A 13,847-nucleotide genomic window follows, 5' to 3' on the forward strand; every position below is an offset into this window, starting at 1 on the left:
CACACACACGCACACACACACACACACTCACACACACCTGTCCCTCCCTCTCCCCAACATAGTCACTGGCATAAGTGTGGAGAGTAAGCTGGCTGAAGAAGTGCTTTTGGGTACATGTCCTTGTGGTTGAAGATGGTTTCAAGACCAGCTTGCTACTCTCCTGAGTTCACACACTCGTGGTAGGAGGGGGGATGAAGGGTAGTAGTGGCAGTTTTGGGGTGGGGGTGGGGGGGGTCGGGAGGGTCGGGAGTTCCAGGGGGCAGATACAGTTTTTTGCAGTTCGATCATTCCTTACAGTCTCCCCTCTTTCCGAGAGAGGCCACGCGAGGGTGCTTGGACGGTAGAGTCTGTGGCTTATATTGCACATCACTTGAAATGGTTGTTTTTGCGGGGGTGGAGTGGGCGGGGGGGTGGGGGGTGGGGGTCGTTGATTACACACCGTTTGGGGAAACAGGTACGACTTGAGTTTTTCTTTTCCTCTCTCCACTACATCAGGGAGAGACAAACTGTGAGTTTCCCCACAGATGAGTTGAGGTGTCTTTACAGTTCCATAGTAACAGCAGTGGTTCATTGTGTCGTCCTCCACGTCCATAACTGTCTGTACAAGCAATGACCCCCCCCCCCACACCAAGTACGATTGACAGACACATTTGAATAATTTCATTCGCTTTGTTTGCAATGGTTCAAGAAGAAGAAGAAAAAAAAACAAGAATACAAAAATAAATGGCTTGAACAAGGCGAACAGAGTTGCATCATTCCCTTTGAGCGAAGTGAGGAACTCAATCTGCTTGCAAAAGAATGCACTGAAGTCGTGAGCTGTGGTTGCTGACGTTGAGCAGCAGCAGCAGCATGTACTTCCCACTCAGGTTTCACTGGCTCAGAAATAAGGGTGTGCAAGTGTCCGTATGCTTCTTCACCGAGTACAGAGTGAATGAGGATAGCAGGGCAGGAAAGAGGTTAAGGCTAATATTAGTGCTGAGAGAAACAAATGTGTCGAGTCTGGACCAGCTGAAAGTTCCACAACCGCTCTGATTGAAGGGTTTTTACTTTGGGAATGATGCCTTTTCCATGGATCTCTGAGGTGCAGAATGATTTGCCCCAAAAAGGCAGTGAAGGATTACGCAGGTCTAAAGATGGCGGCTCGTCACTGTGTCAGTTTGACCAAAGTTCACACGGTGCGAGATCTCAAAAGTTCATGTCTGTAAAAAGAACTCTTTCTTCGTTGAATGAAAAGACTTCTTGTGTCTCCGAAAGTAAAAGCTGAACACTGTGACCAGAATCCCTCGCTGAGATTCACATAAGAACTGCAACTGAAATGTCATTCAAACCTTAAAGGAGCAGAGGAGGCTGACGAGGGGGAGCAGCGAGGATGGAGCCTCGTCCTCCTCTCGTCTTTTCCTTTTCATTTCTACACCCACACTGATTATCTCCACATTGATTTGAAAGATTTTTGCTCCTGTTGGTGTTTTGTTTTTCGCCCGGGATCTTCCGTCCTACATGGACTCTCCACTCAGCAGGTCCCCAGGCAGCAGCGTATTGATTGTTGTGGGACTCCCCATGATCCGTCCCTCCTCTCCACTCGGGGGTCCCCACAGGTTAGAATACTGTTGCACGCCACCCCAGAGCAACTCCCCGCCTGTCTTTGCTCCGCTTCCCAGGCCGCCGCTGCCGTTGTTGTTGTTGTTCCAGTGGGGCGAGTGGCCGATCGGATGAGGGGCTCCGGACTCGGTCCTACCCATCCGTGTCTGATTGGAGCCTGGAGTGGCCTGCCAGCTGGTTGTTACCCCGAGCGACTGGCCCTGTGCAAAGAAGCGGTTCACTTCCTCCTCCCCAGCAAACTCTGCCAGGATGGTGGTGTTCCCGAGCACACACCTGGAGGGGGATAAGAGGGAAAACAACAAATAAATAAAAGTTGAAAATCCCAAAACCCAAATTTGAGGCAATGCATTGGTGGACATACATGTGCAGGGACTTCTGAGCCTTGGCAGCCTCGTCCTTGGAGCTGTAGCGCACCACAGCGTTGCCCTGGGTTAGGTTGAGGTGGAATGTGATGAGGGGGCCGTGCTGCATGCACAGCGTACGCAGAGTCGAACCATCAATCTGAAAGACAAGGATCATACCCGTCAGTGACAGATGCAGTTGAAAATGCTTAAAGGCTCATTTATGTTCAACGTTAGATACATATAAGGAAACGGACAGAAGAATTCCTCTGTGCTTTCCTTCGTAGGAAACAGAGGAAATAGGGCAGGTCAACCGGAAATCCAGGGGTGCAGTCGAGATAATAGTTCAAACAAGAGAACCATAGGACACAAGGAAGGAGTTTCAGCAAATAATTAAAACTCCACATGCTGCAATGTATTTAATGGCCTCTCAGACCACTGCTGTTTGACACATGGAAGTCTGTGGGCGGGGACGGTTACATTGTTCAAAGGCAGCATAAATGAGCTTTAAGGAAGAGCATCGGATTGTTAACTGTTACCTGTGGAGTGAGGTTCCTCAAAACCAGCCAGCTACTGGTCCTGGTGGAGCTGTCTGTACTCCATGCGGTGCCTGCTGTGGATGAAGACATACGGCAGCAATTTAAAAACACAAAGTTTATCATCTCCACGAATCTCTGAAACGAAAAATCCGTCACTAAAACTGAATTTGAGGTGCTGATTTCTACTGAGAAAATAAAAAACCACAGAGTGTCAGTTGACACTTCTTCACCACAACCTGAATCTTACTAGGGTGTCGGCACTACTGTCTACGCTCTATATTGCAAATCAGCGTGTGGTCGTACGCCACATCAAAGTGCTGCTCGCTCTTCCAGTAAGTTCGTACTGTAAACTTCATAACCGTATAAACAGACACGCCATGCCCCATTATACGACCTTAACGCATTAGATGAGTGCATAAGAAAGGTCCTACATGTTGTGTCTGAGCTATGCAGTATGCTTCAACTCATTTCAGTTTTTAGAAATGCATTTTAACATGTTTTTATGTTGTCATCACGATATGTTAAGTGTGTCTGCATGTCTTAGCTGCCACATGGACTCCAAAAAGTCTCTCAGAGTTGCAAAAATGTTGAATAAAGTTGTATAACTTCCATGAGTGATCAAGTAATTATTCAATTTAATATGATTTTGGCCAAAATGACAAACCTATCTTTGATAATGGAGCCTTGTTAGATTGTTCTGCTAACTGATAGATAATGAACCTGTTTCATTATAATATCAGTCTTTTCAGTTGCTACAACTAAATATTTCACAACATTAATACCTGAGGTGTAAGAGTTGCTCCAGCCTTGGGCCAGACCCAGGGAGTTGCCCCCCCACGTTGAGGAAGGCTTGCTGTGGCTGAGGCCGGGTGGGGGACGTGAAGGGGCTATATTGCTGCTCCGGGGCCCCTGAGGGACCTTCCACAGCTCGTGGGACAGGGAGGCCTGGCTATGAGAGACAGGGCCAGAAGACCAGGTAGATTTCATCTCTGACAGTTTACCTGGTTGGAAAAAAGGGAGGGAAACGTTGGCATTCAGAACCAAGTGACAAATGCATGATGCACAGAAGGGCGCGCACACACACACACACACACCAAGGAAGAGCGTCCTGCAGAGCAAAATAAGTGCCTCAACAGCAGGGATACATCAAGACAGATTGACATATCCACTTCCTCCCACTATATAGAAATAAAGCTCAAATATCTTGGATACAAACACTGCCTTCTTGCACTGATGATGTCATCTGGAGTCACAGTAGCGATCGCAGGATGAAGCCATGTTATCAAGCTCCTACTCATACACACACTCACATGTTCCTCAAAGAGACTTTTATGTTTGGTCCTGATCCCATTTACTAACACAGAGGAAGCCACGTTTATTATCAATTGGGCAGGAAGCCACCTGGAGCCGAATTGGCTTCACTTTTGGAGAGTCCTAAATCTTTATAAAGGGTCTTTGGTTGGAATGAAAGCAATAATAACTAAGTCCAATGAACTGCAAAACAGGTTTCTACAATTCTTCAAAATATCTCACTACCAGAAATTTACTTCACTCAGACAGGTGTCATCAATTTCAGTCCACATCCAGTCACAGTAAATCAAGGAAAAACAACAAGCTACACCCTTAAGTGTTTCACACTCTCCATGCCACACACAAGGAGGAAGGAGAAACACCAACACCATGTGGGGAAATATCCACAAGGGCAAGGTTCACGGGGAGAAATCTTAAATGAGGGTCAGAATTAATCAGGAGCATTGGATTGAATGACTTGAGGCTCTGGGTTTTACAGTAACAGGAGGGAGAGGATTGGCAGCAATCGGGCCACTACAATGTGGGAAGTGGGGGGGGTTACAGTTAGACCATGTACCTGCATCGTCCATCTCCGGGGACGACAGACTGAACGAGCTAGTGTAGGCACTGACTGGCCAATCAGTGGAGGGAGGCAGAGCCTCGATCTGAGATGAAGTGGGAGAGGAGCCTAAGCCGATACCAGCAACACAAAAAATAGACAGACACAAAGAAATAAGGAAAAAATAGCAGAGAGAAAATGGAGTAAAGAATAAAAGACACTACAAATGATGATAGTCAGCTCATTAAGCAGAGAAGAGTATAAACTGGAAAATGACAGTGACCACAGAGGAAGATAAAAGCAGGAAAATAAGAACGAAACAATAAGAAGCAGGCTCTCTCTGGTGGCAGCAGCTACATGGTATCGTCACTTACACACAGACACACTTTTCTTTAAATGTATTTTTAGAATATATTTCCCTTCTGTTTGACATGGTGTGTTGCTGTGCTGTGACTTATCACACCCTATGTCACTTTTGTCTCTAATATACTTTGGTCCTGCTCTCACCTCCACTCCTGTCCCGTAGCAGGTAGCGGTTGACATCTTGGATATTGGTGTTGATGGTGGGCCCACTGGGGACACTGCCCGGGGTCATGTTGGGGTCATTCTCGGGGTCGATATTCTGCAGACCCTTCCAGGGAACACCGGGGCAGAACTCTGAAAATTAGAATTAAAGTGTTTGCTGAAGTTTTACCATCAGGACATAAATAATAACCTGACAAAGTAAAGAGCACCCATCAACGTGATGTATATTATTATCAGCTAGTGGCCAGACATCAATCTTTCAGTTAACTGGATCGTTCAGATATATTTGTAAAACCATGAAATGTTCACAGACCTGTGTAATTTTTCATACTTTTTAGAAATCAAACTCTCATGTTTCAGTATTTGTGACAAAGTAAATAAATAAAACAGCGAATTGACCCAGATATAACATTTTACATTGGGAGCAAGTAACACAGCAGTAACTATTGCTAACATAGCTTCCAACTCGGCAAACCATATTAAACAACATCTGACATTGATCCACATCCGACTCCCTGATGTTACTAACCTGGCGGCCAGTTGATATTGGTCCCATTGGCCATCTTGTCATTGTTACTTTTGCCCTGTCCCCAATTGTCTGCGGGGACCAGGGGGCTGGTAGGAGAGTCTGAGCTGGACATGAGGTTGTAGGGACTGTACGAGTCCTCCATCTGTGGGGGTTTACCCGGGGGACCCAAGTTGGCACCTGAGACAAGTAAACAGACAAAAAACTTTGAGAAGCTGATATGAGTGAAATATTTATGGATTTTGTTACCCGTCAAGAAAGAAAGACCTATAAAGCTGTATGTTAAAGTTTGTGACTAAGACTAATCGGCTATGTGGCTAATTTGAACTGTAAGAGGAGCTTAAGGTTTCAACCAGGAATAAAAAGGAATTTACCAAACATAGCTATAGTTATTTTGGTTTATTGTAAAAAGTCCTGTCTACATGAATTTAAACTTTGCATCAGGAGGAAACAAAGTTTTCTCTAGTGGTGACAAATCCTCTTCCACTACACAGGACTCTCTCTGGTCTCTCACCATGCTTGCCCAGGCTGGGCTCTAGAGGAGAGGAGTTACCAGAAAGGCTTTCGATGGAGTTCGGGTGCGTCCACTGTGACAGGCGCGATTGGGGCTGGTGAGGTATCTTCATATCCAGACTTCCCACCTCCATGCAGTTTACATTCATGTTTGGATTCAGTCCGGCTGAAGAGAAGACACAACAGTGAACTGTTACTACACACGTCCATGTGTATTAGTGCAGCATTGTCTGTTTCACATCCAAAGAGCAAGGCTAATGCCACTCACAGAGAGCGTAGGGGCTGTAGGAGTTAGGAGATGACTGCAGCTCTTTGGTCTGCAGGTCAGGGAGGCCTGGAGCCTGGGGGTGACCTGGAAACAAATCCAGGGTGGATTTGGTCCCACCAGGATGCAGGCCCGAGTGGGAGGGAGGCGGCTGCTGTTGTTGATGCTTCATCAGCAGGGCCTGGGCCAGCTGACGCTGGTGCTGTTGGATCTGCTGCTGCATGTTATTGATTGTACGTGCAACCTGCGGCACACACGCGATCAAAAAGGAGACAACTTTAGGAATTAGAATGAACTGTCTTTACATTATTCAGATTTATTCAAAGAAAGTAATATGTGACAGTGAGCTGGATAGGAGCAGAGGTTAGAAGGTTAGGAGAGACACCTACTTGCTGCTCTTGTTGTCGAATGGGACCAGAAACATTGCGCTGCGCCTGCAACATCTGCTGCTGAATTTGTAAACGCTGGTATGCCTGTGTATCAGGTATAAGCATAGTTTCAATGTCAAAACATGTCAGCATATCTGAGCACCCAGATTCTAACGCACACAAAAAACAATAAAATGGTTTAATCTAAATGTAGAGAAAACAGTTTAGAATTAAATTGCTCTTAATGCATTCAGGGCTAATCATTCAGGGTTTGTGTTCAAAGTTATGAACCATGTGCCACATCTATGCCAGTTAAGACAACTGTTCTGTCTCAACTAAAAGCAAACAAGGTTGAAGGAAACTCACCAGTTGCAGCTGGTAAAGTTGATTCAGAAGGGTCATATGTTGAGGGTTTATTGGTGAGGTTAAAAGTGCAGGATTGAGACCAATGTTTTTTGCTGCAAACTGTAAGAGCTGTGCTTGAACCTGTGGGCAAACATTAAAAACAGAATCTTAACAAAATAATAACGTTACAGAAAATGCTTGTTTGCTCGTGTTTGGTGTTTAATCTGCCCCTTTACTGATGTGTATAGTTTAAAAATGTCTAAACTGATATAGAATAAATGGGAAACTCAAATCAGAGATGTTTTTTAAAGACCGTAATCTGAATATAAAATATTCATCACTGCCTATATTAAAACACCCTGCCTACGAATGTGAATACATAGTAAGTAAGAAATTAGGTCATATGTTAACGAGTATCTATTTCTGTATTTATGTATCTTTGTGTGTGTGTGTGTGTGTGTGTGTGTGTGTGTGTGTGTGTGTGTGTGTGTGTGTGTGTGTGTGTGTGTGTGTGTGTGTGTGTGTGTGTGTGCGTGCTTACCTGAGGGGAGAGAAACTGAGGCACTTGAGCACGTACACTAGGCTGAGAGGAGCTGAGAGGCGGCACTGGCGGCTGAGGAGGCTGCTGCGTCTGCTGCATGGTCCGGGCTTGTGCTGCTCCACCGCCGCCAAACATTCCACTCTGCATCTGCTGGATGAGGGTGGAGAGACTCTTAACTTCTGCCTCAGTCACACGCATAAGCCAGGTTCATTGTGGTTATTTGGGAAAATAGGAAGAATTTACGACGTCTCTTTAAATAAGGAAAAGATTTATATTCATATTCTTAAACCCTTTTCGTATATAATAACGACAGCTTGTCTCATATTTTTATGACTTAAGATCTTACTTTTGTATTTGGCGTCTCTCTTTATTAAATAATATTCTCAGGGATCCCATTCAAAACGACTCATTTAATATTTTCTACAGTACTTGTGCTGCTATTCTGCATCAGAAATTAAAAACTATTTCAATGCACAGTTCATTTTTTAGCCATTATTTATTTTAAACCGATGAGTTCCCTGCTCACCTTATCCATGAAGGGCAAGCGGGGGTCTGCCGAGGGGTCTTTGGAGAGAAGCGGGGGCCGAGGGCAGCTCATGGGCTTGTTGATGAGCCCGTTGTTGTAGTCGTGGCCGGCCATCCCCATCCCCCGCTTGTCCAGCTCCGTCTTCTTCTCCAGCAGGGCACTCATGGCCTGGTCCAGGTTCAAGTTGTTGCTCTTCAGAGCCTCCTCTGCTGGATCCCTCTGTAGAGAAAACACAGAATGCTTCAGTGTTAGGAGAAGATGAGAGCATGAGGGCTAGTTTGTTTGTCCAGTAGTTAGTACTAGAATAGATTAACAGCAGTTTAGTCAGTTCAACTCACAGGGAAGCCCATGTCTGTCAACTGTTTGATGAGACGATTCATGATCCAGGCCTCTTCCTGCTTTCCTGGGACCTTCACCTGGAGGAGATGATGAGGGACATTGATTATTACCACCCTAATAGTACTTCACACTAAAATAGTTTCCCCTTACAAGACCATAGAATATGCAATTTGCTCTGCTTCACACCTTCTGTGGGACCTTTTTGGATGTATTGCCCCAAGAGTTGCAGGAGTTGCTCTCCTGGGAGGGAGCACTATTCCACATGTCTCCCTCCTCAGCATCCCACTGACCCCCTGACAGGCTCAGCTCCTCGCCTCCACCTCCACCTCCACCTCCCCATCCATCTTGCATAGGTTTGGGGGCTAAAAAACACACAGGAAAAGTTGTAAATCAACCATATGTAGCTGTACTTTTACTTTACACATGATAACTTATAATGTTAGCTTTCACTTGGAATAAACTTTTGAAGCTCAAGTTACTGTTATTGCAAAACAAAATACATCGTAAAGTATAAACTTATCCCACATAACAGTGATTCTCAAGTTCTCAAGCCATCTTGCCTTTAGGGTGAAGCCTTGAGTTTTAACATTTTAAAACATAATAAAGTAACAAACATGAGATTAAAACTAGTCTTTGATGAAAAAAAAAAGAAAAAGTGAATGAATCCAAGGGGGGAAAAGTAATTTGACTGAAATATTTGACAGCCACTAGGGGTCAGTGTAGATTTCTCTGCAAAATCTTGCTTTCCCTGTGCCATATTCATGTCCTTGACTTGAATCATCAGGAGAGAATACATGTTTTAAGCAACAGAGCACCAATGTGTCATTATTCATCAAGAGGTATACATAATCATAAAACCATAAAAGGTTCAGCTATCTACCAGGTTTGCAGGCTGCAGACGTCATTGCTTGGTTGCCCCTGCTATAGCCGTCCTGGTTACCGTCACTCCAGCCTCCACAGCTCCCAGTTTGTTTGTTCCAGGTAGACGTCCCGTTGTCCATGCTGACCGGAGGAGGTGCAGGTTCCCCCCAAGTGCTCTCCGACTTTGTGTGGGAGCTTGGTATTTCTCCCCAGCCTGGAGGAGACACAAGGACAATGACTTGTCAGTTAAAAATACTTAATGATATCTAAACCAAAAAAAAAAAAAAAAAAAACTGAAAAAGGGATGCTTTACGTATAATCAAAATTTTATATGAATTCTGGCATTGATTCTTGTGTGACTCATTACTCATAAAAGGGCAGAAGGCAACACTGTGGGAAGTTCGAATGATTGGGAAACTATGACAGTAGGGAAAACCATTTTGTTGTTATTGCTAAAAGTCTCATTGACTACAACTATCTAATATTCTATAAGTCTGTCTGTATGTGGAGATTTGTATTTACCATATATTGATTGCCTTTCATATTACCACTACTTTCAATTAGAATAAACTTCTCTGGAGATGGTAAATACCATCTCCAACTCTATCCTTCTGCTTGTGAGTGTGAACCAGCAGTCGTGCAGGGAGGCAGAGACCTGGGCTTGGCTTAGAAGGATGGCTGACAGAGGGAGGAGATGCCCATTTAAAATTTGGCACAGCCTGGACCCTTTTGGCGTTGGAGGCAAAGTGGTGTCTCCGGGCCTGTTTCAGTGCCAGACTCAGTTTACGTCTCTTTCTCTCTCTCTCTCTCTTCAGGGAGAGGTCAAGTCGAAAACACTGCTCAAATATTATTTAATTAAATTCACCCTGTTTTGTAGGACTACCTGAAGTGCCACACTAACGCACTTGCACAAACAAACTTTATCATTTTCTTGTTTATTATCTTTAAACGCCATTTTCTGCCCTCAATGATGAATACTTAAGGGTTGTGCTTATTTATTTTTCAACCCACTATATGCACAACATCCAGCAAATATGGACTTAGCATGCAGGGTCAAGTGGGGGACAGTAGGGGGCGTCTGAACCCTCTCAGTTCTCAGGGGCTTGCTCCAACCCCTCCCCTCAACTACTGGCAGATGGTGTCTCCCTTTTAATCACACACTTCCGATCCGTCTCAAACTGTTTGTGGTGAATCGCTATTTTCACAAGGTACTTTGTAAACAGCATTCTTTTTCTTCTTCTGGGTTGCCATGTGGGGTTTCCAGGGTGACCTGCACACAGACCTGCACGGTGTTGTGAAATGTGAGGAGCCTCGTGGAGGAGGCACGGCTGGCACTGCTTAGCTAATTTGGACAGTCGCTTATAAATAAATCCAAGGAGGGCAAACTAGGTCAAGATTTTACCTTTAAGTGGATCAACGGCTCGGAGCTTAACAGTGCAGTGTGCTAACAACCTAACCAGCATTCATGTTTGACACCTTTATTTTAACAATGAAAAAGAAAAGAGAAACAGATATATACATACTAATATATGGTCCTGATATAATTAGGCTCGAGTTACATTGATCTGAAATCTAATGAACTTTAAACTAACCAGTATGAACAGTATAAATCAGGGTCTGTTATAGCCTTTGAATCTGACCCATTTAGCCATGTGGTATTGTTAAATCAAAATAAAATAGAGTAAATTACAGAATTACAGAAATACACATAACACAGTCACAGAATTTTGTTGTCTTACCTTGAGCTATCAGGGGAGCCCTGTTGTGAGATGGCCCAGGCTGGTGTGGCACAACAGGATCCATAGGCCCACTGGTTGGCCCTGGGTTCTGAGAGTTTTGACTGTGATTCTGTAAAGGTGCAGGTGGCCCGTGATATGGGTGATTGTGAGAGTGGTGATGGTTGTTGTTTGGAACTGGGGGATTATTGCCTCCAGTGGGAACTTTAGCCTGGGAATTTCCTGGATTATTCTTGTCCCACAAGTTGACCGCCTTGCTGTAAACACCAGGGTCACCCCAAGCTGAGGTCCCGTCATCTATCTCCATTTTACGTCGGATTGAAGGTGGGGAGGGCTCTTCCCAGCCTGTGGAATCAGCTGAGGATTCTTGCTTACTGCCACTCCGACCTGCAGCTTGCTTCACTGAGTTTGAGCCACCCCAAGAGCCTACGCCCCCTCCTCCACTATTACCACTGGGCCCATCCTGAGGCTTGCCAGCCCATCCTTGAGGAGGGCCACTGGGCCCATCCTGAGGCTTGCCAGCCCATCCTTGAGGAGGGCCACTGGGCCCATCCTGAGGCTTGCCAGCCCATCCTTGAGGAGGGCCACTGGGACGCTGGGAAACTGGTTCTCCCCAGCCACCATTTCCTCCAGCTCCCGATACCCCTGATCCTGAAGCTGGCATTCCCCAGCCTCGTGGCTTTTCCTTCCAGCCTGCTGCCTCGCCCTCCCAGGCAGGGTTGGTGGGACTTTTTTTGCTCTCTTCTGGTTCTCCCCAGTCACCAGTGTTATTGCTGCCTCCACTATTGCCCCAGCCGTGGGATGGTTTTTGTTGCTCTCCCCAGCCTTGGGATGTTGCCTTGTTGTGAGATTCGTCCCACCCACTTGACTTCTCCTCTCTCCATGACTGACCACCATTCTTAGGTACACTGGTGGTGGGGCCTCCTGCTGGAGAGTTCCCCCAGCCACTGGGGGCAGCTGGGGGCTTAATGTTGTTAGGTTGCTCTCCCCAACCAGAGTTGGGCTTGTTGGTAGCTGCTATGCTTCCACCCCAACCTGAAGCTCCCTGAGAACCAGGCACATCATTTTTGCTCCCAGGGTCAGTCCTCTGAGTGGGGCCCATGCTAGTGTTGGAGGGCCCCTGGGAATTGTTTGGAGTGGTTGGGCCAGAGCCCCGTGATTCAGAAGCTGCATCTTTCTTGCGTTTACTCTCCACCATATCCCATGAGGTGTGCTGGCGAACAGGGGTCTGTCCCCACCCAGTGTTACACAACACCCTGGGGTCCAGATCCTGTGCAGGGGGCAGAGGAGCTGGATTATCTCTGGATGAGTCTCTGCATTGGGGATGTCCTTCCATGCTGTCACTGCTCCCTTCACTGGCAACAGCTGTGCTCACAGCTCTGCCCCAAGGACTAGCCTTTGTCTCCTGTGGAGGAGAGCTGGGGGTATCCCAGCTTCCCTGGGCCTCTTCAGTGTGCTGCTTCCCCCAGTCTCCACGGGACTGGTCACCCCATCCTCCAGTATTTCCTGCTCCATCTCCCCCATGGCCCCAGCCAGAGTTCCAGCCAGGTGCCTCCTTAGATGAAGGTGCCTTAGAGTCGCCACTGTTACCCCATACTGAGCTACTATCTTCTCCATTGACCTGCGGGCCCCCTTTTGGAGGTTGGCCCATTGAACTCATCCCTACAGGTGCATTACCCCAGCCAGGCAAGCTGTGGATAGGGCTTGACGGTTCCTGGTTATTAGTGTGATTTGGTCCATCAGTTTTAAGGTTCTGAGGTTCTGAACTGAAAGACACATTCGTGGATGGGGAGGGGTGTGGCTCTGACATTTCAGAGGTCATTAAACCTCCCCAGGCGCTGCCAATCCCAGAGGAGTTGCTGTTAGTGTTGGCTCCAGTACAGGTGCTGGTCTGGGCTGGTGGAGGGCCAGGCTGATTACAGAGGTTTGGTGTAGGTTGAGGAGGTGAAATGGTGTTGGCTCCCCCTGAGCTGCCTCCCCCTGTACCAGGTCCATCATGCCCCAGCATTGGCCAGGCGGATGGGTTGGCATTAGGGTTTAGGTTCAAGTTATAGTTGGTGGTGGAAGATGATGAGCCCCAGCCCCTGCTGCCTGCTCCCCCCACTGGACTGTCACTCTTTCCTTCATTCCCCACTGAGGACTGAGGGGGGCAATGGGAGGGTCCAGGTCCAGAACCCCAGTTGCGATTGGCTGCAACCTGGCTAGAGAGCATGCTGGTTCCAGTATGACTGGCAGGACTGGTTCCACTGTTGGCCTTGCTGCTTAGGTGGTTGGCAGGGAAGTGGCCTGTCTGGCTGTTGGCCCCTGTGGCCATAGTAACTGTACTACAACTACTACTAGTACTGCTGCTGCCGCTGCTGCTGCTGCTGCTGGTCAAGCGACCAGGGTCAGTATCCAAAGGGCATCCTCCAGGAGGGGCCTGGCTCTTGCTGAGGGTAATAGAAGGCCAAGCCTCTGTGTCCTTCTGGTTAATAATCAGTTGATCCCAACCACTGAGATTGGTGGAAGAGGCAGCACTTGTGGCACTCCTATTAGTTGGCAGGTGTCCCCAGAGGGGATTATCATACTGGGCTCCCTGGCTGCTCTGGGGGGGCAGTTCTGTATGGGAGGAAAGAAAGAAGATATGAGCTATGTACTGTACGTCATCACAACCAAATATGCTAAGAAACGTTGGAATTCCATGACAGCAAGTGCGGTGTCTATGCATACACTGAATTTAGAAGATGTTTTAATAATGAAAATAAACAGCATTCACAGTGAGAGTGAAAACAGAGATGATAATGACTCATGTGTTAAAATAGCAACCTTTACAAATAAATGTAATATCTATGTATTTTAGTGCATCCTGGCTCCTCCATTACAAAATGTCCATTAGCAAGATACAGAACCCCAAAACTGGTGATTGTGTGTGTGAATGACTGAACATGCCTCATAATGTAAAGCACTTTGTCTAGTCATTTAAAATAATAAATTG

At 46.5% G+C, this 13,847-nt stretch overlaps 1 protein-coding gene across 1 annotated transcript in view; it reads right to left on the reverse strand.

Moving 5' to 3' along the window:
- Positions 1-460: 460 nt before the first annotated feature.
- The window catches only part of LOC133023801 (trinucleotide repeat-containing gene 6C protein-like), a 35,786-nt gene continuing 22,399 nt past the window's right edge, over positions 461-13,847 (reverse strand). Inside the window, exons 5-20 of the mRNA XM_061090871.1 lie at positions 10,877-13,471; positions 9,157-9,351; positions 8,463-8,638; positions 8,276-8,353; positions 7,938-8,156; positions 7,412-7,558; positions 6,892-7,011; positions 6,547-6,630; positions 6,161-6,401; positions 5,894-6,058; positions 5,383-5,559; positions 4,836-4,985; positions 3,262-3,480; positions 2,480-2,553; positions 1,961-2,100; positions 461-1,872 (exon numbers count right to left, since the gene is read on the reverse strand). Of these exons, the coding sequence (XP_060946854.1) occupies positions 1,494-1,872; positions 1,961-2,100; positions 2,480-2,553; positions 3,262-3,480; positions 4,836-4,985; positions 5,383-5,559; positions 5,894-6,058; positions 6,161-6,401; positions 6,547-6,630; positions 6,892-7,011; positions 7,412-7,558; positions 7,938-8,156; positions 8,276-8,353; positions 8,463-8,638; positions 9,157-9,351; positions 10,877-13,471 (5,159 nt within the window). The 3' untranslated portion in view covers positions 461-1,493. The remainder of the gene's footprint in view (positions 1,873-1,960; positions 2,101-2,479; positions 2,554-3,261; positions 3,481-4,835; positions 4,986-5,382; positions 5,560-5,893; positions 6,059-6,160; positions 6,402-6,546; positions 6,631-6,891; positions 7,012-7,411; positions 7,559-7,937; positions 8,157-8,275; positions 8,354-8,462; positions 8,639-9,156; positions 9,352-10,876; positions 13,472-13,847) is intronic.

Source organism: Limanda limanda, chromosome 17 (assembly GCF_963576545.1).
Source record: "Limanda limanda chromosome 17, fLimLim1.1, whole genome shotgun sequence".
Classification (NCBI taxonomy): Eukaryota; Metazoa; Chordata; class Actinopteri; order Pleuronectiformes; family Pleuronectidae; genus Limanda; species Limanda limanda.